This window comes from Choloepus didactylus, chromosome 7 (genome assembly GCF_015220235.1).
Source record: "Choloepus didactylus isolate mChoDid1 chromosome 7, mChoDid1.pri, whole genome shotgun sequence".
Lineage (NCBI taxonomy): Eukaryota > Metazoa > Chordata > Mammalia > Pilosa > Megalonychidae > Choloepus > Choloepus didactylus.
The window spans coordinates 140281598-140305550 of record NC_051313.1 but is presented as its reverse complement, the minus strand read 5'-3'; the positions used below and the strand labels follow the sequence as shown (position 1 = coordinate 140305550).

General features: G+C 41.3%; 1 protein-coding gene across 8 annotated transcripts in view; it reads left to right on the top strand.

Moving 5' to 3' along the window:
• Positions 1-23953, top strand: part of PHACTR1 (phosphatase and actin regulator 1) — a 581688-nt gene that overhangs the window by 290183 nt on the left and 267552 nt on the right. Inside the window, exon 1 of one of the 8 annotated variants that reach the window (XM_037842147.1) lies at positions 9249-9513. The exons of the other annotated variants lie outside the window; for them this stretch is intronic. Within the exon in view, the coding sequence (XP_037698075.1) occupies positions 9264-9513 (250 nt within the window). The 5' untranslated portion in view covers positions 9249-9263. Of the gene's footprint in view, positions 1-9248; positions 9514-23953 lie in introns of those variants that run through there. 8 annotated transcript variants of the gene reach the window in all.

The window sequence follows — 23953 nt, the reverse complement described above, 5'->3', positions numbered from 1 at the left end:
AGTAATTTAATTCAGACCCACTCTGAATGGGTGGGGCAACACCTCCATGGAAATTAACCAACCAATTGTCCACAGTTGATTGAATCACATCTCCATGGAAACATCCAAAGGATTCCAAAATCTAATCAACATTAATATGTCTGCCCATACAAGATTGCTTCAGAGATAATGGCATTTTGGGGGACATAACACATCGAACTGGCACAGAGTCAAAGAAGGTAGAGAGACAAAAGAAAAAGAAAGAAAACAAATGACAGCTAAAGAGCAAAAAAAGGAAAGATAGAATTCAACTAAAGTAGAATAAAAGAGTCAGACAACATCACCAATGCCAAGAGTCCCATACCCCTCCCTTATGACCCCTCTTATAGGCATTTAGCTTTGGTATATTGCCGTTGTTACATTAAAGAAAACATGATACAATGTTTCTGTTAACTATAGTTTCTAGTTTGCATTGATTGTATTTTTTTCCCCAGTACCAACACATTTTTAACACCTTGCAAGGTTGACATTCATTTGTTCTCCCTCATGTAAAAACATTTTTGTACATTTTATCACAATTGTGAAGCACTCTAGGTTTCACTGAATTATACAGTCCTAGTCTTTATCTTTTCTCTTTCCTTCTGGTGTCCCACATGCTTCTAACCTTCCTCTTTCAACCATATCACAGTAATCTTTGTTTAGTGTACTTACAATGCTGTGCTACCATCACCCAAAATTGTGTTTCAAACCTCTCACTCCTGTCTTTTCCTATTTGTCTGTAGTGCTCCCTTTAGTATTTCCTGTAGAGCAGATATCTTGTTCACAAACTCTCTCATTGTCTGTTTGTCAGAAAATATTTTAAACTCTCCCTCATATCTGAAGGACAGTTTTGCCAGATATAGGATTCTTGGTTGGTAGTTTTTCTCTTTCAGTATCTTAAATATATCACACCACTTCCTTCTTGCCTCCATGGCTTCTGCTAGAAATCCGCATATAGTCTTATCAAGCATCCTTTGTACGTGATGGATCGCTTTTCTCTTGTTGCTTTCAGGATTCTCTCTTTGTCTTGGACGTTTGATAATCTGATTATTAAGTGTCTTGGCATAGATCTATTTAGATCCGTTCTGTTTGGGATATGCTGCACTTCTTGGATCTGTAATTTTATGCCTTTAAGAGTGATGGGAAATTTTCATTGATTATTTCCTCTATTATTGCTTCTGCCCCTTTTCCCTTCTCTTCTCCTTCTGGGACACCCATGACATGTACATTCATGTGCTTCATGTTGTCATTCAATTCCTTGAGCTGTTCATGTTTTTCCATTCTTTTCCTTATCTGTTCTTTTGTTTGTAGGTATTCTAGTTTGCTAATGCTGCCAGAATGCAAAATGCCAGAAATGGATAGGCTTTTATAAAAGGGGGTTTATTTGGTTACACAGTTATAGTCTTAAGGCCATAAAGTGTTCAAGGTAACACATCAGCAATCGGGTACCTTCACTGGAGGCTGGCCAGTGGTGTCTGGAAAACCTCTGTTAGCTGGGAAGGCACGTGGCTGTTGTTTGCTCCACAGTTCTGGTTTCAAAATGACTTTCACCCAAGATGTTCCTCTCTAGGCTGCAGTTCCTCAAAAATGTCACTCTCAGTTGCTCTTGGGTCATTTGTCCTCTCTTAGCTTCTCCAGAGCAAAAGTCTGCTTTCAATGGCCATCTTCAAACTGTCTCTCATCTGCAGTTCCTCTCTCAGCTCCTGGGCATTCTTCAGAGTGTCCCTCTTAGCTGTAGTTCCTCTTCAAAACATCACTCGCAGCTGTACTGAGTTCCTTCTGTTATGTCAGCTCATTTATATGGCTCCACTGATCAACTTAGACCCACCCTGAATGGGTGGAGCAACACCTCCATGGAAATTAGCCAATCAGAGTCATCACCCACAGCTGGGTGGGGTGCATTCCAAAGAAACCCTCAAAGAATTACAGTCTAATCAACACTGATAACGTCTGCCCACACAAGATTACATCAAAGATAATGGCATTTGGGGGACACAATATATTCAAACTGGCACAGTAGGATTTCAGATGTCTTGTTCTCCAGTTCCTGAGTATTTTCTTCTGCCTCTTGAGATCTGCTGTTGTATGTCTCCATTATGTTTTTCATCTCTTGTGTTGGGCCTTTCATTTCCATAGATTCTGCCAGTTGTTTTTTCAAACTTTCAATTTCTAACTTATATTCACCCAGTGTTTTCTTTATAGCCTTCATCTCCTTTGCCATATCTTCCCTGAACTCATTGATTTGGTTTTTTATTTGATTTAGCATCTTTGAAAATCTTTAATTGATTGTTTCATTAAAGTGAAAGAATATCTCAACTGTATCTTAATTGAGGTGTAAGTTTGTTCCTTTGACCGGGCCATATCTTCCTTTTTCCTAGTGTAATTTGTAGTTTTCTGTTGTCTAGGCATCTGGTTTCCTTGGTAACCCCAATCAGATTTTCCCAGACAGAATGGGTTCAGGTCTCAGAATGGGGTTATATGTAGTTTCAGGTTCCCTGAGGGTGTATCTTAGAAGATTGACAGGCTTTCCTGTGAGGCCTCTAGTCACTTTGCTTTTCCTAACCTGCCCAGCAGATGGCGCCTGTCCCAACTGGTGTAAGGAGGTGTGGCCCCTTTAGTTCTCAGCGTAGGTTGTTTCTAGTTTGATTGTTTTCCCCCAGGCCCTGGGGTCTGAGTTCTGAAGGGAAGACTGGCACTAGAGCTGGGCCCCACCTTCTTCCTCTTATGGAAGATACACCCCCTAGGGAGTTAGTTATCTTCTGCATTTGAATTGCTCCTTTGTCTCCTCTGACTCTGTTATCTCCACCCCTGTCTTCTGACTCTGTTATCTCCACCCCTGTCTGAGTCAGAGCGCTGGGAACTGAAAATGGCTGAGGCTCTCTCCACTGAGCCACTGAGATTGAGAGAGAGAAAAGGGGAAAGAAAGCTTCCTTTCAGAACTGGTTCATGGCCCCCTTCAGTTTTGCCCTGCAGTCAGAGAGAGCACCTGGTCTTCTGGGCTCCCTTTCCCAGGGCACAGGCATTTTCTGGCTCTTTGAGGTCAGTCATCACTAAAAGCCTCTGTCTGCTTGTTAGGGGTTTGTCTATGTTTGTAGCTTGTATTCAGCGGTCCACATTTGTTAATTAAAACCACAGCTGGAGCTGGGCTGAGCTATATTTGCTTGCTCCGGGACTGCTGCTTTCTCCCCCAGCGAGGTCTTGCCGTTCAGCCTGCCGTGGGGGGAGGGGGTTCCTGGCATGGTTCCACAATTTTTACTTATAGATTTTATGCTGCGATCTCAGTCATTCTACCCAATCCAGGTTGGTGTACGATGTGTGGACAGTCACAGTTGTCCCCCAGCAGTTATTCCAGATTATTTACTAGTTGTTCCTGGTTGTTTCTTAGTTGCTCCAGGGGACTAACTAAATTCCACTCCTCTCTATGCTGCCATCTTGCCTACTAAGCAATATTTTTAAGAAATCAAGTTCTTAAAATACAGATATGAAATTGTTTCCACAAATCTAGTGTCCCTTGCCCTCCCCCTGGGCTCTTGTACCAAGAACCTGCCAGATTGGATTAAGAAATGATAAGGGAGAAGCTAAGGCCAAAAGAACTTTTGCTATGGGCACCAAAACACATTTTGAAGAAAAACAACTGTGGGAATAAGTTCTGCTTGTAACAGAATAAAATCTTACCAGTTGTACAGTTGCTTTCTAATCTTTATCTGCAGGAGTGACATTCAAAATATTTAATAACTAGACTTTCCAAGAGCCAGAGTGGACACCCAAACTATCAGAACACATGCCAGCCATAAACAATTCATATAGCAATAATGCACAGGGCTGAATATAAGCTCTATTCATCTATCACTGAGTTACCTAAAGAATTTTCACTGGTCTCACATCACAAACGCAAGTCATCTCCTTGATCAGAATATAAATACATTCTAATAAATATTTATAAACACTTGGAAGTTACGTGCTCCTTTTAATGGTGATCTACTTCCATTGCAGCATTCCTGCCCCCCCCCAAAAAAGAAAAAAAATAAAAACACAGCAAAAAACAACAAAAACCAAAACAAAAAGCTCAATAGAAGTTCTGTGTTCACGAACCATTTGAAAGTAATTTTTAACTCTCTTCTTAAATCCACATTTTGTAAATTAGCTTGCAGTTCTGACTTTAACATACTACGCATATAGGTTAAGCCTGGAAAAAAACAGATACTAGTTTTATACTAACAAGGAATATAATATATTGTTATTTAGAGATAAGCAGAACAAGGAGACAGAAACAGGAGGAAAATGTAATGGATAACCTTAGGTTAATGCAAAGAAAAAATATTGAGGAAGGACAAAAAGATTTTTTTTAATCTTTCTTTTTTACATCAGATATGTGTGGTGATTTTTGTATAAGTACACCTCTTTGAGGGCTTCCATTGGCTTGCCTTGCATTGATATTAATATTTTAAAAATTTTTTACTGTGTCTTTCCTAAGAGTTAAAGTATGTCATGAGCATTTCTGAAATTCTACCTTTAACTTTGACTTTTTTTAAAAAAACTTTAATGCAATTTTATTGAGATATATTCATACACCATACGACCCATCCAAAGTATTCAATCAGTGGCTCACAGTATCTTCACATAGTTATGCATTCATCACCATGATCAATTTTAGGACATTTTCATTACTCCAGAATAGGAAATAAAAATAAAAAAGAAAACCCAAAATATCCCATACCTTTTATTCTTTCCTATTATTGACCCCTAGTATTGTTGTAGTATATTTATTACTGTTGATAAAAGAATATTAAGATATTACTGTTAGCTATAGACCATAGTTTGCAGTAAGCACAGTTCTTCCCATTTACCCCTCTATTATTAACTCCTTGTAATAGTGTCGTACATCTGTTCTAGTTCATGAAAGAACTTTTTAATATTTGTACTGTTAATCACAGTCGTCATCCACTACAAGATTCACTGTGTTATACATCCCTATGTTTTAACCTCTAGCTTTTCTTCTGGTGACATACGTGACTCTACACTTCCTCTTTCTACCACATTCACCCATAATTCAGCACTGTTAATTACAGTCAAAATAAGGTGTACCATCACCTCTCTGCATTTCCAAACATTTATTAATTTTGGTTTTGATGTTTCCTTTAAGCCAAATAACTGCTGGGACTTTAAAAGTAGGGAGGGGCATAGAGAAGCAGAAAGCAGAATAAAATTAAGCGCCTCATGGGTCACATACTGGTGCTTGCAGAACTTGGGGGATTTTACCACCTAAAGTTGCCTTTCACATTACCCAACGTCTCTGGTCTTCTGGAAAGCCCAAATGGCAGTCATTGCCTTGCTGGATGTAACAGTTTTGCTCTGTCCTTACCCTCTTCCACCCACCCCTTGCAAGCACACTCGTTCTAGCCTCTGAGTTTGCATATTTCCCACTCCAGACCCCACCCTCTCAACCTCTTGAGATGGACTTTCCCAGGAACTGCTCCTTCATCAGCTCCTTTAACTCCCCCCTTGAACAGCTCCAGAACTCCCTTAACACATGGCCCCCACTCAGACATTCAAGGCATAGCTCTCCATGGCTACACCTAGTTCCGAATTTGCATGCAAGTTTTCAGCTGGGTGTGTTCTATTATTCTTATCTATCCTTTCATTGGGTAGTTCTCTCTCCTATTAAATTTTAAGCTCTATGAAATGAGGGGGCCTATCGATTATCAGTTACCCTAGCAGTTATCAGTTATCCTATCAGAACAAAAATGTTGCATGTCCCACTGGTAGGCAGTTAATGCTATTATTAGGCTGATTCTCAAACCTTAATGTAAGGTGTCACTTGGAGGCCTTGTTAAAATGCAGATTCTGGGGTGGGGTCTGAGATGCTACGTTTCTAACGAGCTCCCAGGAAACATGGTTCAGATAGTAGGTGGGATCACACTTGAGTAGCAAGGTCTTAGGGAACCAAGTTTCAAGAATAGGGTCTACAAGTTAAATGTGTCCTAAAAGGGGATGAGAATGAGATGGCCACACAGCAGGGCAACACTGAGAGTGATCACAGGGGTCTTGCCAATTTAGATCACCTGGGGGAAAATCCCATGCAAGCAAGCTATGTAGGCGCTAGGTTGAGACTGCTTGTTATATTGTAAGTGGAAGGATGCTCTGGACTGTCCTTTCCTTCAATATTTTCCCCCTTTTTTTGTTTTTGTTTGTTTGTTTGTTTTGCTTCCCCCTTCTTTTAAAAGTGAAAAAAACCCACTATTTTTCCAGTAGAGTGCTGAATTATCAGCAGCAGCAGTAATAGACCTGAGCCTTAATTACAAGGATCTTAAATAGACATAGGTCATCTTATGGAATGAGACAAACATAAACTCTGTATCAGACAGCTCTAGGCACATGACCTCAGCAGACTACTTCACTGAGACTGAATTCAGGGTACAGAGCAGGCCAGAGGACATTGAGGCACATGTGTATATCCACGGGGGCTCAGATCATGGTGGGCTGGAAGCCATTAGACACAGCCACCATTTTCCAAACTGCTGCCAGCACTAAGGAAGATTTCCTTCTGCTCCCCACCGACCTGCCCTCTCTAGTAATAATAGGAGGTAGCGATCGTCAGCTTCTAAAACTTCAAACTAATCTTCCCCATTGTCAACCTGAGACAGTAAAATTCATGTATCTTCTAAGAATGGCACCGTGTGTAGAACTTTCAGTGATGATGAGAATGTTCTGTAATCTGCACTGAACAAGACAGTAGGCACAAGCCACGCTTGGCTATTGAGCACTTGAAATGTGGCTAGTGCAACCAAGGAACCGAATTTTAATTGTATTAGGTGAATTAATTTAAATTAAATAGCCACATGGGGCTAGTGGCTACCATATTGGGCAACCCACTTAGAGGAGGACCTTTTAGGAAAATAGATCACCAAATAAGACAAGTGTCCTCCAAGATAAACTTTAGGCCTTTTACACACTTAACTTGAATAAAGACGTTTAATCTTTGAACTTAAACTGGTGGTTAACTCAGTTTTCCCTATACTACAATCGTGACCCTACTTAGCCAATTAGGATGGAGACACACAAGAGCCCTTAGCTCTGGTTTAGTATTTTGCAAATGAATAAAATATTGCTCTGGGCTCAGTTGTTTTAATAAGGCCATATGGGGTTTAAGCAGGTCTGATTTTCTGACCTGTGGGGCAGAGAGCAAGATGGAAATAGAATGCTATTTTAAAAAAACACATTTAAAGGAAGATGTAATTTGCTGATATATACATAATCTCCTCTTTTCAGAAGGGAGTTAAGGGGTGATAAAGTTTGGGGAGGGGCCTGAGGATTAGAGAAAGAATAACAAATATTTTCCCATAACACAATGCAATAAATTCTCTCATACACTGAACCAGCATAACAAATGGGTCCTTTGTCATCTCTGAAAGAAAGCTTATAATTAGCCAGGAGCTGAGTGACATAAATCTGACATGAGCAGATGCAGTGAGATATACCTGTGGCTGTTCTGGCCGGTAACCCAGATGAAAAAGGAAGGGGTTACCAAAGGCCCTGATCGTCACCAAGAGGGATTTGGTTGCTACCTAATTAAAGAAAGCACAACTCCAAAATCCGCTTTCTGCTTCAGTCCCTGACCTTCCTTATAGGGCAGGCCATGTGAGCTGGACACCTGACTTTCTAACTACAGTATGGAAATGAAACTCTGTGCTGCTTTGGGCAGAACACTTTGCAGATGAGGAGTGGTGTAAATGACAGAGGGGTACCAGAGCATATTAAAATACAGTAATTTAATATCCCCAGTGGATCCTTGGCTCTTTACCTGTGAGGTGTGCTGTACATGTAGAATTTGCCCGATTGGCGTCTCCTCTGATTAGCGGTGATCTGCCTCCCTTGGAAGCATCAGACACAAGATATAATGAAGTTAGCTTTGGGGAAGTTCCTGGAAACAACTGGTAGTGATAGTGCACCCTTTAACTGACACTATTTTGGCAGGCAGGAAAAGAGAGCAATGGCTGTGGTTCAGAGGCAGTGGGGGTGTGGTGGAAAGAACACAGGCTTGCAGCCAGACAGATCTGGCTGTAAACTCCTTATTCTCCACCTATGCTTTGCATCAGAATCACCTGGGGAAGTTGTTAAAGATACAGATCCCTGGGCCCTATACTGACCTACCAAATTAGAATCTCAGGGTTTGGGGCCCCAACATCTCTATTTTTGAAATAAGCCCCCAAGGAGATTATTGATAAGGGCTTCCGTACACCAAGCTCTATACTTGGTGATGTAGGCCTGGGTTTTAGGATTCTTGTGTGAATTGGTGGTTCGACAGTGTGATTTAAAAAAAAAAAAAAAAAAAAAAAACACTCAGAACAAATACGAGCTCAATAACTTGTAGTTGTTAATATTGAGCCATGGCTTTACCTTATTAGACCGTTCTCTCTGTGGAAATCTCCATAGATATCATTCGTCTTGCAAAGCTTTATTCATGGTTATAAGATAGCTGGGGACTTTTCAGCCAAATTAGCTGGATTATAAATTTGCAAGTTGTTGTCTTTGCCTCTAAGTATTGATAAAAGCAGCCATTTCTTAAAGTTTTTTTGTTGTTGTTTTTTGTTTTTTGTTTTTTTTCTTTTAAGCTATAATAGCACTGTTGTAAGGCTGCCTTCAGGTTGAGGAATTTCTGTTGGGGACTGAAAACCTCAATTAGATTTTAACAGGTTGTCTGTTCCAATGGAAGTCAAGTGGTGAGGGATGGACCCAGCAGAGAACAGTAATTTGTTCTGGCCCAAGAGAGGCGCTTCCACCGGAGGGCTCCAAGGCAGTCGCTTCTGTGTGGATCCCCTTGCTTTCATTTGGCAGCCTTAAGGCTTGAAGAGAAGGGGGAGGGAGTGGTTGGCGTTTCTGCCTGGGAGCTCAAGAGAGAGTGAAGGTAGCTGCAAATCAAGCAGACTGTGAATTGCTGCTTGGGAGGTGTACTCAGGGGCGGGGCGGCGGAAGGGGAGGATGTGCTCTTGAGGTGGGAGTGGAGTGCCCCAGGTGGGACCCTGGAGTGCCTTCCGGAAGCCCTCCTCCGGCCGCGGGACTCGGATTGGCTCGGGCTGGGAGGTCGGCGAGGTCAAGACCCTTTCGGTGCCTTCCCCTGCCCCGCCGCGCCGGGGCCGCATTGATGTAGAGGCGCTGGGGCGGGGGCATGCTGGCGCTCCCGGGGGGCGCGAGTGGGAGCGCGTGGGGGCCGGAGCAGCGCCCGGCCCGGGGCGCCCGGGGGCCGGATGGCGGAGCCCACGCGCGCAGCGAAGCCGAGGAGGTTTGCGCTCCGCTCGCCGGGCTGCGGCGAGGGCGCGGTGCCAGGCGCGAGCGCCGAGAACCCCAAAAAGAAAGCTTTTTATTTGCTGAGGATGAAGCCCCTGAAGGAGCCCGCCCCCAACAACAACAACGTGTCCTTTGTGATCCACTGTCAACTAGGCAAGGAGATCAAACACATTTGCAGCAACTGCAGTCGGGGGGAGGACGCCCGGGACGGTGAGTGCCGGGGCCCGTCGGGGCGGCGAGCGCGGGAGGCGGGAGGGGGTTTGGCGGGTCCTGGACTTGGGGGTCTGGGGGACTGCGGAGAACCTCTGCCCTGTACCCAGGCACGACACCCGCCCGGCACTTTGCAGAGTGCTGCCTACAGCCAAACCCAGATCGCGTCCATTTATGAATACGGGGTTCAGAGACAAAGGGGCAACTCTGGGGTTTTCTTGGGGGAAGATGAGGTCTTGGGGGTTCTGTCAGGGGCATCATTATTAGCTTTACCAAGGTTATTACACCTGCTTTGTGTTCCTCGGGCTTCTAAACTGTACCTGGCTCCCAGTGTCGTGACAGGTTTGGCTTTGCCCTGCTGCGTTCCAGCTGTGGGGCTTTGGGTGGGTTCTCTTTCGAGTGGTGGTTCGGCCTCGGCGGCGGCGCCCAGCGCCCATGGACTTGTAGAGTCGCTGAAGGATGTCTCTTTAGAGTAAAATATGGCTCTGGTTTTGGAATGCTGCTGCTGGTCCCTCTTGGAACGATGCCTAAAGGCCAAAATGTGGGGAGGTGGAGGAGGGGACGCGCGGCGGCATCTTCCAGGTGAGGCTGTGCGTGTTGTGCGGGCCAAAGAGCTCCCCCAGCTCGGCTCTGAAGTAGGGTAGTGAAGGGTGCCAGGTCCCAGAGACACTGATCAGGAGGAGCCGAGGAGGAGGGATACGCGGCGCGGACCGGGCAGACACCTCTGCAGATGTGGACGAGCCTGGGGCGCCGTGTATTTGCTTGGAGCCTCCAGGCGGCTCCAACTGGAGGGCCCCTGAAGGTGGGGGAAAAGTTTTAGGCAGATTTTATCGGGAAAGCGGTAGATCCTGTCCAGCCAGACGCTCATCTCCTCGCCTCTCGCTTGACGTTCATACCTACTTGGGCAGGCAGATTTTCCTATCCACCAGGCAGGTTTCTCCGGTTCCCTCCGGAAGAACAAATATTACTTAGGCTCCCTCTGTTGTCTCTTGGTCTCTGAAGTGTAGAGAAATGAAGTGACTGTGGCTTGCTAATGTCTTTTCAAAATTAGAGACCTGCAAGTGTAATTATAGTTTTCTTTGATTAAACTGCAAGAGAGGCTGTGCAAAACGGATATAGGCATCCAAGAGGAAAACTGGGGCTGAAATGGAGGAAGCTGGGATCTCAACACACTCAGTGCTGCTCTTGTTAGGTGTGGGGGGAGATTGCTTCTTTATAAGAAGCCCACACTTTCTTATGTGGGTTTGATTCTTATGGTTACTGTATAAACTGATGACATACACCACAACCAGTGGAATCTAAATGGATTAATCAGATGAGCCAGAGCCAGAACTTTCCCATATAATGTAATATAGCATGAGATGCAGGCTAAAATACTTATGAAATATGAATCACTCTGTTGACTGAACTCATCCCCAAATGGACTGCTTCCACAACTTTGACAGTTTATTTAAATTAGCATCTCTAAATGTTGCTACTATAAGGCAAGGTATATGCCTGCCCTCAAGGATGTGTGTTTACATATGTAATTATGAACAGGGCCACTGATGAACATGGCAGTGTACACCATCAATGGATGTAGGCATGTATTTTTTAACCCACAGCACATATTTCTTTTTGTAAACATGTTTCATCTCTACAACCTCAAATACTTCAGAATGTTCTAAGGAGCTACATATGGATGCTCTCATATTATCTGATATGCTAGTATAAAAGTACTTAATTTTAGAGGACTCAAATACTCTAATATTAGATATTAATATTAATTCTGATATAAGGAAGACCCTACACTGAAGCACCTAATTATTGTCTAATTCTACACCACTAGTCCTGTCTACTAGTGTGTGGTTCACTCATTTAATAACTGAAATAGAATGAGGTCAGGAGTTTAACCCTTCTGCTTTTATTGCTAGAGCCAGAAGCAGCATGCCCACTGTAAAAGGACAGAAAGCACAATAACTTAAACTTTTTTGCAGCGATTGACCTTACATGATAGTTTTTAATGTGTGGATGTTCTGCTAGATAAGTTCTCTAGAAACTATTTTCAATCTGAGTCATGTTTTTTGTATGCCAGGAAAGCCAGCTATTTTAATGGAAATGTATGGTAAATATTGTAGTAATACAAACAGCTTGCCCAAATGTCTCTATTTTTTTAAATTCAGTTTTATTAAGATATATTCACATACCACACAGTCATCCATGGTGTACAATCAACTGTCCACAGCACCATCACATAGTTGTGCATTCATCACCCCAATCTATTTTTGAACATTTTCCTTATACCAGAAAGAATCAGAATAAGAATAAAAAGTAAAAAAGAACACCCAAATCATCCCCCCATCCCACCCTATTTTTCATTTAGTTTTTGTCCCCATTTTTTTACTCATCCATCCATACACTGGATAAAGGGAGCACGATCCACAAGATTTTCACAATCACACTGTCACCCCTCGTAATCTACATTGTTATACAATCGTGTTCAAGAGTCAAGGCTACTGGATTGGAGTTTGGTAGTTTCAATATTTACTTCTAGCTATTCCAATGCATTAAAACCTAAAAAGTGTTATCTATATAGTGCGTAAGAATGCCCACCTGACTGACCTCTTGACTCCATTTGAAATCTCTCAGCCACTGAAGCTTTATTTCGTTTCACCAAATGTCTCTATTTTGGTAAGACTACAGAGGAAAATGTCTCTTTTGGTTTGGGCCTACCTGTATGTGCAGCACCATAAATGTGCTTGATTCATCATTCAGCACCGAGGCAGCTGTTTAGTGGCAACCAAGGATATTTTGTTCCAGCTGGAACATTCTCACTTAAAATTTTACTAAAGTAAAATTTAATAAAGGTACTGGTCACTGAGTGTCTGTCATTGTTAATTTCTTCATACATTAAATGGCAGTTATTTTAAGCATTTAAAACATTTGAGTAACCCTCAGTTTATAGACAATCGATAACTAAAAGTATTTGGCTGATATAAAATAAACTAAAATTAAAAAAAAAAATTCCTGGCCAGTTGAGCTGTATGCAAAAGTTGAACTTATATTTTAGCAAATAATATCTTTTAAGAGTGTTTAAAAAAAAAGATCCTGATATCCACTAACTTGTATTAAAGATGCTTTGCAGACTTTATTCCATTTCTTTATTAAAAACAACAACAACAAAAACCTGTAGCATACAGTTCACCATTAATGGCCAAAGAGTAGTCTGTATTTCCTTCATCTTTGCTGTTTGGGTTCAATACTGAGCCATGTTTTATACTGGCTTTTAAGTGAGTTGCAGACTGGAGAAACTCAAAGAAGTAAGGTAGTTACAGAGGGAGGTGAAGACGGGGATTGGAGATGGTGAAGGGATAAAAAGCAGGGAGCGGAGTGCCTTAGTGGCTCTGGTCGCAGCAGTAAATCACTGAACCATGGTGGCATTTGCTCCTACAGGGGACACTATTAATTTTATTCTTAATTTTCCTTGACCCAGGTCTCTCCCCAAGTCTGTATGGTTTACTCAGTATTAAGAAAAGCTTGTACTTTCGAACAGTAGTAAAAACAAAAACAAAACAAAGAGAGCACTTCTTCTTCCCCTAGTTTAGCAATTGAATACCCAATAATAATAAGCGTTTCCATGTACTGAATGCTCCCAGTAGCTGATATCTAGGCTCACTGTATAGATTACTTTGAATCCTCACATTTCTGCCAGATGGGTGGGACTATCCTCATTTTTCACAAGAAAACATGGTCATAGAGCACTCCAGTGCTAAAGGCCGTGGAGTCAATATAGAATAGAAGAAAGTTTCAAACTTTTGTCCATCTGATTCCAAAATCAATGCACTTTCCACTATGGGATCAAGTTGATTTTTTTCAGTGGAATTTTTGTCTGCCACCTACATTGAATGTAGAAAAATAGGTACGTGTATGTGTGTGTGTGTGTGTGTGTGTGTGTGTATTGTATATATGTAGAGGCTCAATAAGCCAGATTTATTAGGGTAAGGAATTGCAGAATTTCTTGGTACCTTTAATTGTTTTTACCCACCTTGCCTACTTGATGGAAAGGCTGAGTTTGGTAGGAATAGAGGGAAAGAAATTTAGAGGGAAATAGAAGGAAAGAATTATTAGAAGTTATGTATAGGATGAACTAACAAGATATATCGCTAAATCAGCACTAGACTTATATTGGAAGTCAATAGGAGAATATGAGTTAACTTAAAATAGTTAAAATTCAACTTTCAGGAAGAAATCTATTCTAGAAAGTAAGGTGTTCCTGTATATAATTTATATTCTCCTTTGAATTCCTTTTGAGTCTATTAATAGTAAGAATTGATTTTAAGAATTATAACATATCATTAATAATTATCTGTTAAGAAGTAATTTAAATGGAAATAAGAATTTTAACATTTTTAACAGTTTTTAGAAATATTTTGAAGCCTGTCAGTCTTATTTTATAGGGACATATTTAAAAAGTACTACAATGATAAACAGATTGAGAACCAAGACAAATTGATTGCAACTCCTACTCAGTGCCCTTTACGTGTGATTAATCAGTATTTCAAGGTCATCTTCATTTCATTAAATATGACTAATTCTTTAAACATTCATATACAAATTTGCTTACGAATTTTCCACTTTTTCTTAGGGATTAGAAGTATTTACATGTTTTCTAATAGATTTCAATATGAACTTTCAGAACGACAACAATTCTGTCATAATATTTCTCAGTGGTGTTCAGCACTACAGGGATTTATTTAGCCTTTTAGGAGAGAATGCCTTGTGAGTCTGTATAGGTCAGATTCCTCATTTGTAGATGAGAAAACTGAGGTGCAAAGAGAGCAGGTGAATAAGGTCAAGCACCATTTGGTGTCAGGGTGGCTAACATAACTTGACCCTTGATGAAGGACCCTTGATGAGTTCAGAGCTGGATCCTGGGATATCATGGCCTGATTGAAAATAATGGCTCCTTCACTTGCTAGCTGGGGATGTTAGGATATTACAATGTTATTTACCACATGGAGTGGTGCGGGTTAAATGAGATAATTGGTATAAAGCACTTAGCTTGGTGCCTGGCAAGAGAAAGTGCTCAACAAGTATTTGTTGTGATTACTACCATTTGTATTATTATCGCCAAGTCCAATTTTGTCTTGGGTTTTTCCTCCTGCTATACTGCGCTGCTCTGCCTCTTCATTATTAAACTTCCCTGGATTGGGTCTAAGATGAAAGCACAAAATTTTAGTCTATATTTAACAGCTCAAACATGCATCTTTAATAAGACAAGTGAAATGAAAGTGAGGTGGAGGGAAAACCCTTCGATGTTGCACATGTCAAAAATATTTCTTTGCTTTAAAGTTTAAAGTCATGACCAGAATATCCCAGGTAGAAGGACTCACTTGTGTATATAAATTTACAGTGACTAAGCATTTTTATGTCTATATATATATATATATATATATATATATAGGCAAGGTGAGATCTAGTTGTCTGTCAGGAAGGAAGAGGCAAAGGTGAATATCAAGAACTAGTTCCTGGAGAATTCTACAGACATGGGCCCGGTGGATAGTCAAGGGTCAAAAGCATGCCTATGAAGGACTTGGCCTGAAACAAGGGATAGACTCTGGGAAACTGAGAGAGACCTCTTCCTTCAGGTCAGGAGAGAGTAGGAAAAGCTGTAATTGAGCATGGTAGACAGGTTTTGGGGGAGCATGTAAAGAAGGGAACTTGCTCAGTCATAGGGAAGAGAGATGAAGAAGGGCTCAGCAGGATGTTAGGAAAGGGTGTATGGGGGCGGGGAGGTTCTAATTAAGATGGACTCTTACAATTCTGTTAAGGGATTGTGTACTCAAACAACTGAGCTGTTAATTCATTCTCTTACATTTGTATGTAAAAGTCTCAGCTTGAGTGTGCAGGACCCTCAGTTTAGAGTTAGATACCAAGAGGTCAAACAATCACCTGTTGCCTTTGAAGAGTTTGGACGTCAGTGAGAGCGGCAGGAAAGTAAATAGCTAAATAGAGGAAAAAGCAGGAGGGCTTCCCAGAGGAGGTGATATTTGGACTAGGACTAAAGGACAGGTTTTCCATTAAAGGAGGGAAGGGTGTTTCCGGGAAGGAAAAACAAACATGTGTGAACAATTTAATCTGTGGAAGAGCAAGGCTGTGTTTGGGAAAGCGAAGTGCAGCAGGTAGAATGCAGAATGTTGGGAAAAATGGCATGAGTTAGCCTGGGAACTTACGTTAAGGCAGTTTTCGTTTTTTATCAACCAAGAGACCTGTGAAGCATTTTCTATGCACCATGATGAGCTTTGGGAATATAAAAATCAGTAACACGGTATGTTCCTTGCCCTCAAGGACCTTATAATTTAGTAGAGGGAGGTACACAAATAAGTGCATGGAAGTTTTAAGGGTGTCTGAGAGAGAAAGGTGTTGTTTTAGAGCTGGAAAGGAGAGAGCAGTAGGTCCCCCTTGGGCAAGAGTGAGGTCAGGGAAAAGCTTAATACAATTAGCAAAGGAGTTCAGATTTTATCCAGTAAGCACCATAGGGCAAAGGGGGTTTTAAGAAGGGGTGGCATGACCAGGCTACTTTTTTTTTTTAATTATGGAAAATTATAAACACACACAAAAGTAGACAGAATAGGATAATGAGCCTCTGTATACTCATTGCTCAGATTTCCCCACTCCTGTGTTATTTTGAAGCATATTTGAGTGGGATTTTAAGATGGTCTCCACAAGGACCGATAAGAGTAAGGGCCTGGCTCCCAAGTCTGCTCAATTTGATCAGTAAGTGTCTAAAGACCTAGCATCTGCTATTTGGTTACAGACCCATAATAAAGCCCAGTGACATTTTCAATCAATTTGACTTATTTTTAGCATAACTTTGAACTCATATGCAATTTTACTAATAATTTCCCCTGCATTTTAATACGTTTAATACGTTTCTGACACTTTGAAGGCAACCTATATAAGTATTAACTTAGTTTAGGAGACATAAATATTAAATTTTGTGAAACTGTTTAAAATATACTTACATGTCTAAAGGAGATAGATAAGAGTAAAATGAAAACATTAATAGATAAAATGCATACGTGAAACCTTATTAGGGAGGGGTGGGATCAATACTTGTTTGCCAACCCCAAACTTTCATTTCAGTACTTTGCTAACTAATGTGATTGGAAAGAGCCAATTGGACTTGACTTGGTATTTGGAGTTTCAAGTACTGTCTGAAAGTTGGAAAGTGGGGGTGCATTTTGAGCCAGTTAGCAGCTGTTCTGTGCCAAGTCAGTTGTGATAAAAGCAAAGAAATGAAGGGCCTGTTGAAGGCCAAATTGCTGTCCTTCTCTTCAGCCCTCAGGGAGCAGAGGAAAGCTCAAGGAGACAAAACTTGCACTGCTCCAGGTGACAGAACCAGGAGCTAAGCCGAAATCCAGTTGTTGGGTTGGAAAGGAGGAAATAAATAGTAGAGATGTTGTGCTGGGAGGAGGGAATGTGGAGAGAAGTGGGGGTGGGGGTGGGGGTGGGTGGAAGGGGGGAGTCTCAGCCAGAAAGTTAGCACTAGACCACGTGAGAGAAATAATGTGACAGTTGTTTTTACAGTTGTACTGTTGCTATCTCCAAGGCCAAGCTCAACCATCTGCCAGCGGAAGGCCAAACATGGTCATTGGTTGATTCCTGTAGCAACATTTATTCTTACGGTGAACTTGTTGGGGAAATAAAGAGATAAAGGATGAATTCCTGCCCGTGGAGAAACTCACAGTCTAGCCAGGCACATGGCCGTGATGGAGGCAGGTCTGGGATGCTGTGGACACACACGTGGGAAACCCAGAGAGGTCATCTGGATGGAGATGGCATTTGAGGCTAAGGGGAGGGATGAAAGGATTGGCCTGGCAAAGATGCCTGAGGGAAAGAGCCAGGCCAGGCTGGTATGGAGAAAGGTTAGGAGGCCCCAGGATGGCAGCAAATGTAAATTCCTCGCAGCAAAGGTCTTGTCTTGTCTTCTTCACTGCTGTATTTCCAGTGTGGAGAACAGGGCTGCACACATCTTGGGCATATAATAAGATGTGATCAGTACATGAATCTACATATTGATTTATTAATTATTGATTGTGCAGTAAATACATATTCATTTATTAAAGTAAGTGCAAGCACATTTATTTTGATATGGCTGGGGTAGAGCATTGAATCTTGGAAGTGGTAAGGAGGAAGCCTGGAGATGTGGGGAGAGGCCGAACATGAAGAGCCTCGGGTTCCATGCTAGGGAGTTGGGACTTGCTCTCAGAAGGAATGCAAAATTCCCTGGAGGGAATTTTCACTTAAAGAGCTTCACTGAGATATAATTCACATTCCATGCAATTCACCCATGTAAAACGTACAATTCACTGACTTTTAGTATATTCACAGAGTTGTACAGCCATCACCACAATCAATTTTAGAACGTTTTCATTACCCTAAAAAGATATCCTGCTCCTCTTAGAGGTCTTCCCACTCCAGATTCCCGCAGATCCCCCCCTTCTGCCTGCCCCCAGCCCTAGGCAATCACTAATCCACTTTCTGCCTCAATAGATTTCCCTATTTTGCATATCTCATATAAATGGAATTATGCAATAAATGGCCTTTTGCGTCTGGTTTCGTTTGCTTAAAATAACGTTTTCAAAGTTCATCCATGTTGTAGCATGTATCAGTACTTCATTTCTTTTTATTGCCAGATAACATTCCATTATATAGACATACCATATTTTTTTCATTCACCAGTTGCTGATGGACGTGGATTGTTCCCACTTTGGCCTTTTATGAATAATGCTGCTATGAACATTCATGTACAAGTGTTAATGTGGATGTTTGTTTTCTTTTCTCTTGGGTTTACATCTCAGAAGTGGAATTGCTAGATCATAGAGTAACTCTGTGTGTAATCTTGAGGAGCTGCCAGACTGTTTTCCACAGTGGCCACAACGTATTATATTCTCACCAGCAATGTATGAGGGTTCCAATTTCCCCACATCCTCACCAACACTTATTATCTTTTTCATTATAGATACCCTGGAGGATTTTTAGGAAATAAAGTGAGAAAGGTCCTAACTGAGTTGGGATCAAGAGTCAAGAGTTAATTGAGTCTGTTTAAGAAAGTCAGTAAGTTTAGAAAGCCTAGGCACCTCGTAAGGAAATATTTATATTATAGTTTATAGTTCATATCTGTTACTTCATTGTAATTGTGATATATTAAGGTTTAAGGTTGGAATTATTACTGTGGCCGTTTTACAGAAGAGGGAACAGAGACTGAGAGAGGGGATAGTTTTTCCACTGCTGGCTCTGGACCCCTGCCTTTGCCTCCCCACTTTGCAGCCACCTTCTGCTTCCTCTGAGGGTCACACTTCACTGAAACTCTAAGAAGGGACTAGTTATTTTGGCCATTGACATTGAACTTTTTTAAGGGATTCATTAAATGTGAAAATGATTCAGGAAAATTGAGGCAGAAACAAACACCCAAAAGCAAACTGTCGACTCCTTAAAAAATGTGAAAGGAAATGATCTGACGGGGAGTGTATTTGATTAGAATTAGGAGGCCTAGAGGACCATTCTTGAATCACCCCTCTGTCCTGAGTTTCTTCAACCTGCACAATGGATTTAATTCTGTTCCATGAAGACACTGCCCAGGTGCCTAAAACCCATCTGATTGGGCTTTGGTAAACTATGGCCAGTGGGCTCTCTCCCTGTTTTTGTATGCTGAGGTTTTTTTCCTTTTACAGTTGTAAAGGGTTAGAAAAAAATCAAAAGAAAAAATAACACTTTGTGACATGTGACAATTACATGAAATTCAGATTTCAATTCCCATCAATAAAGTTGGATTGGAATACAGCCACATGTAACCCTTTACACATTGTCTCCAGTGGGTTTCATGCTACCACGGCAGAGTTGAGTAGTTGCAGCAGAGGCCTGCAAAGCCTAAACTATTTGCCATCTGGCCCTTTACAGAAAAAGTTTGCTGACCCCTGATCTAGATCAAAGTGCCTGTAATTAGAAGATAGCACTTCTGGACCCTTTCCAATTATCTGATCTTAGAGATGAAGGAGGCCCTGGAGATTATTTGTATCTAATTGCATGTCTGCATCATTCACCTGAGTTGCCATGTTGGTCTTTTTCAAAGTCACCTTAATGTCTTAGTGTACTCAGTGGGAGAAGCTTGAAATGAAAACCAACTTAAAAAGAAATAACTAGCCTGAATTCAGTAGGCAGAGTATCTTTATTATCCCCATTTGCATCCTGACCTTTATGTGAGCTCCAGACTGGCACATTTTACAAAGGGAATGAATTTCCTAATCCCCACCTAAGACCTAACCATCTTGAATCTGTTATTGTTTCAGCATGAACTTTAGAACAATCGCCTCTGCTATTTTGGCACATGGAGATTTGCCTCCATAGTAATTATTTTGCAACCCACAAAAGTAATTATAAAATCAAATAATTATCTTCTAAACAAGCTGTAACCCTAGCAGTGGCTCTTGGGGTGGGGGGTAGGGGGGGAGCTCCTGTTCTTTAATTCTCATTTTTAGGGCTGTGACATACTGTTTCCTTTGTCCCCCTTGCCTCAGTTTTGCTGTTATTTCAAGTACAAAATTGCAGTCTATAGTGAAGCACTAGTGTCTTTTGCAATGCAACCTACTCCAAACAGTAGCAGGGCTCCAAGTTTGTGAGCTGGAAATCAGAGGAGCAAGCATGAAAGGGAGAAAGCAAAATACAATTTAAGTCTTCTGGTAATTGGAAATGAAGGGCAAAAGAGAAAATGGCCTATCGGGACTGCATTAGTGGTTGGTTTGTGCATTATTGTGTGGTCTCCAGATTCCAAAGTTGTCCCCAGGAAGAGCTGGCACGGGTATTTCCTATCATAAAGTGAGGGATGAAATCTGCTATGCTGTGAATAGCCATCCTTCTCAGATAGGCTGGGCTTTCACCAAAATTAGGTTACTTCTTGAGATACTTGAAGTCTGTTCATGGACAAGTGTTTGTCTGACTTATCTAGCAGGTACTGTAGATAACGTCTGTTTATATGTTTGGAAACTGTCAGTGATCTGATAAGCCGAGCTATTCCACATGATGAATGAGGTATAGGGAAGCAGAACTTGGTGACAGGGACCATCGCAGATCTGATACACAGTCAAGAAATTGCCCTTTCCAAATTTCAGTGACTCCCTGATTTACGAGTCCCTTCGCCAGCCCCACTAAAAAGTCCAACGAGCTACAACACACAAGCTCATCATTCCTCGAATGGACACACTGTGAACCTTTTGGCTTGTCCAGAACCCTAATGTTTTCAACCAGAATGAAGAGTGTGCGGCAGTTTTAGAGTGGCCAGGATATGAAATATTCATGCACTATAAAGCAGCCTGAGGTGAGAATACCCTACCCAAAGTAAAAACTGAACACAAAAGAGATATTTAGCATTGGCAGCTGAAAGAGCCCTTTGGGGGGGGGGGGTTGCCAGACACCTCCCATCCTTGCCCTGGGGCCTTGGGGTTGAATCCCTGAGCATAAACAGAGGTTCTTGTGGTAAAATAAAACAACCAAACAAAAAAAGGCATAAAGTCATTGGACTACAGGGTCTTGATTACTTTTTCAGATTTTTCCAGAAGGCAAAAGAGAGGGACATGTACAAAGGGAGTATTTATATTCAGGAGCTAAAAGTAAAGCCAAGAAACACATAGCAAAAGACATATTCTTTGGAAGAACAAAACTTATGAGCATCTTAGAGGGTCCTATATATAATTAAGATAAAATTCAGATAAAAGAGAAATTGCTCTGGTTTAGGCTGGGAGTTGGGGGTCCTGCCCTGGCAGAGTGTCTGGGACTTCTGAGAAACACAGCTCAAAGGTCACTCTTTGCTCCATCCCATCTAAATCAGATATCATGTATTACAGGGCAAGTGCTGTATATCTAGAATATAAAGATCATGTCATAACAGGGGAACACTCATTATATCCCCCAGTTTTTATGCTTTGAAGATGACGAAATATATCATAGAGCAGCTTGTAACACAAATAAGGTGGAACCAAATAAGGATACATTATTCCTGTGTGTGTGCGCTTACACATGAATAGGTGTGCATGCGTGTCTGTGTAATGCACCATAGTTGGGAAAACAGATATATAAATCATCTGAAGAACTGCACTACATCATATGTAAATGGGTAGAAATATAACATTTTTAGATTCAGAGAATTGCATGAGGAATGTTTAATCTCAAGCCAACTGTAATAATCACCTCTTTAAAAAGACAACTGCTTCAAATGGTGTATGGCTCCTTTTGGTCCCTTCTTAAAATTGTCGATAGTTCCGAAGTTCACCACTGGATTCATAAGCTAGTGTTGAGGACTGAACAGGAATAACATTTAGCATTTAAGCCAAAAATATGACAGATGGGTCAGTATGCATTATGAGCTGGAAGTACTTAATCAGCCATGAATGAAATGGCACAAATTAGCTTCGAAAATAGCATAACCTAAAACACAGTAAGATTTAACTGGAAGGATTTCTACCGTAAGTTTAGAAAGCAAACACAACTTATTTTTATTGCAAAATCCTAAGAGTGCAATTCCTGGCAGTGTTTACCAGAGAATAGGAATTAGCCGTCTCCAGGGGAAGGTTAGGAAAACGGGGCACCCTCTGGGAATCAAGCTCCTAAATTTCAATTCCAGATAGCCTCAACACAAGTGTGTCTTGAGCAAATCATTCAGTTTCTCTGCCTCTGTTTTCCTTCTTTCAGAAGAGCATGAGGGATAGGAGGCTCATGCTTGTTTTCAGAGGGTCTTGAGAATATTCTAGGATCATATGGAAATTTTTCAAAATTTCCATCTGTGGTGCTGGTTTGCAGATTCTAGAGAAGAAAGAAGATGGGGTTCTCCTCTCTTCTGATATTCTCCTTTCTGTTCATGATGGTTGATGGCTGGCAAAAGAGCAGAGGACTGAACAGGCTGAGACCCCCCAAAACTGGGAAAACGATAGTCCTTTTAAGTCAAGGTGAAAGCGCAAAGGGCTTCCCGGAGCTAGATGCACAGATGGCAGTATCACTGCTGGTACAGGGCATCTGACCGTGTGTGCGCTCACCCTCACACCCCGCCGAGCCCTTTTCAGATCGTGTAGGCCCACAGAGCTACAGTTCTGAAGGCCAAAGTACCTTGCTGACAGTTGTTCTCTTACCCAAAGAAGAAGGCTGCATACTCTTAAGCAGGGGTAGGTGGGGTGGGTGAGGTCTTCCAAGAACTACAGATCCTCTTCAGAATTCAGTCCTTTGCTATTCAGTGGAATCCATAGACATTACAGAAATTTTAAAAATGAACAGCTATGTCTGTGATTTAAGGATAAAGACTGTGGATAGGATTAAGACTGGTCAGGAAATGGGTGGGAAAACTGTACTTTGTTCCTTCGCCTCTGACCTTCACAAATGTTCTATTACTTTGCTTCTTTATGGGAAGCACAGTGCCATATTCTGTTGTTGTTTTTTGTTTATTTCCCACAGAAGTTAAAATTGGGCTTATTGCTTGTAGGAAAAATAATTTTTATGCTTTGCTGTCTAAATATGTCGAAGTCACTATTGCTATAACCAGTCCATTTAATGGGGCAGAAAAGATACATCCTTCTGCGCCATTTGAAAATATGGTTTGCCCAAATTCTATCATCAAGGCCATTGCAACAGAGACCAACAGAAGTCTGGCTCTTCCAGCCATAAGACTTCTGAAATTAAGGGGGCTGGGTTATGTTTCTCGGCTATTTAGGGTCCCAAAGCAGCTCTGATTATAGTGTGAGAAACTATACAACTCAAGTTCTAAAGTTCAATGTTGAGATTTTTGTCAGCTTTAATGAGATGTTTTCCAGAGTGTGTTCCACATAACACTTGCATCACACGATGGTAGTAGAGGGTATGTGAAAATTATTTTCAAGGTCAAGCTAGTTTGGGAAACATTGGGCTAAACAAAGTTAAACAGATTTTGTTTTAATCTCAGAGCCGTTATTATACCCGGATGCATTGTGAATCTCCAAGAAACGTGGTGTGTATGCTCTTCACCCAAACTTCTATTATCACACACAGTTTTTTGTTGTTGTTTTTCATTTTTGTTTTTGGCAGAACATCACAGGTGATACGTGCCCTACGGGTAACTTAATGTGCTGATTCAGAATCCTTCCATAGAAAGTACTATATTGACTGAATGTTTCCATCTTAGGAGACACAGAATCACATAGAACAATGAGATTTCTTCATGATGTTTTCTTTCCCAACAGAACTGTAAGCACTAAGCTATATACATAGTAACGGAGAAGAAATACAAGCATTTTTGCTAAACATATTTACTCAGTGATTTTTGGTTACAGGAGCCATGAATGCAAATGAAAATCTTGTATCAGTTGTGAATTTGCTTCAGTCAATCTGGCAATCAGATACTTTCTCTCTTTCCCTAGACAGATCATATAGAACCACCGGC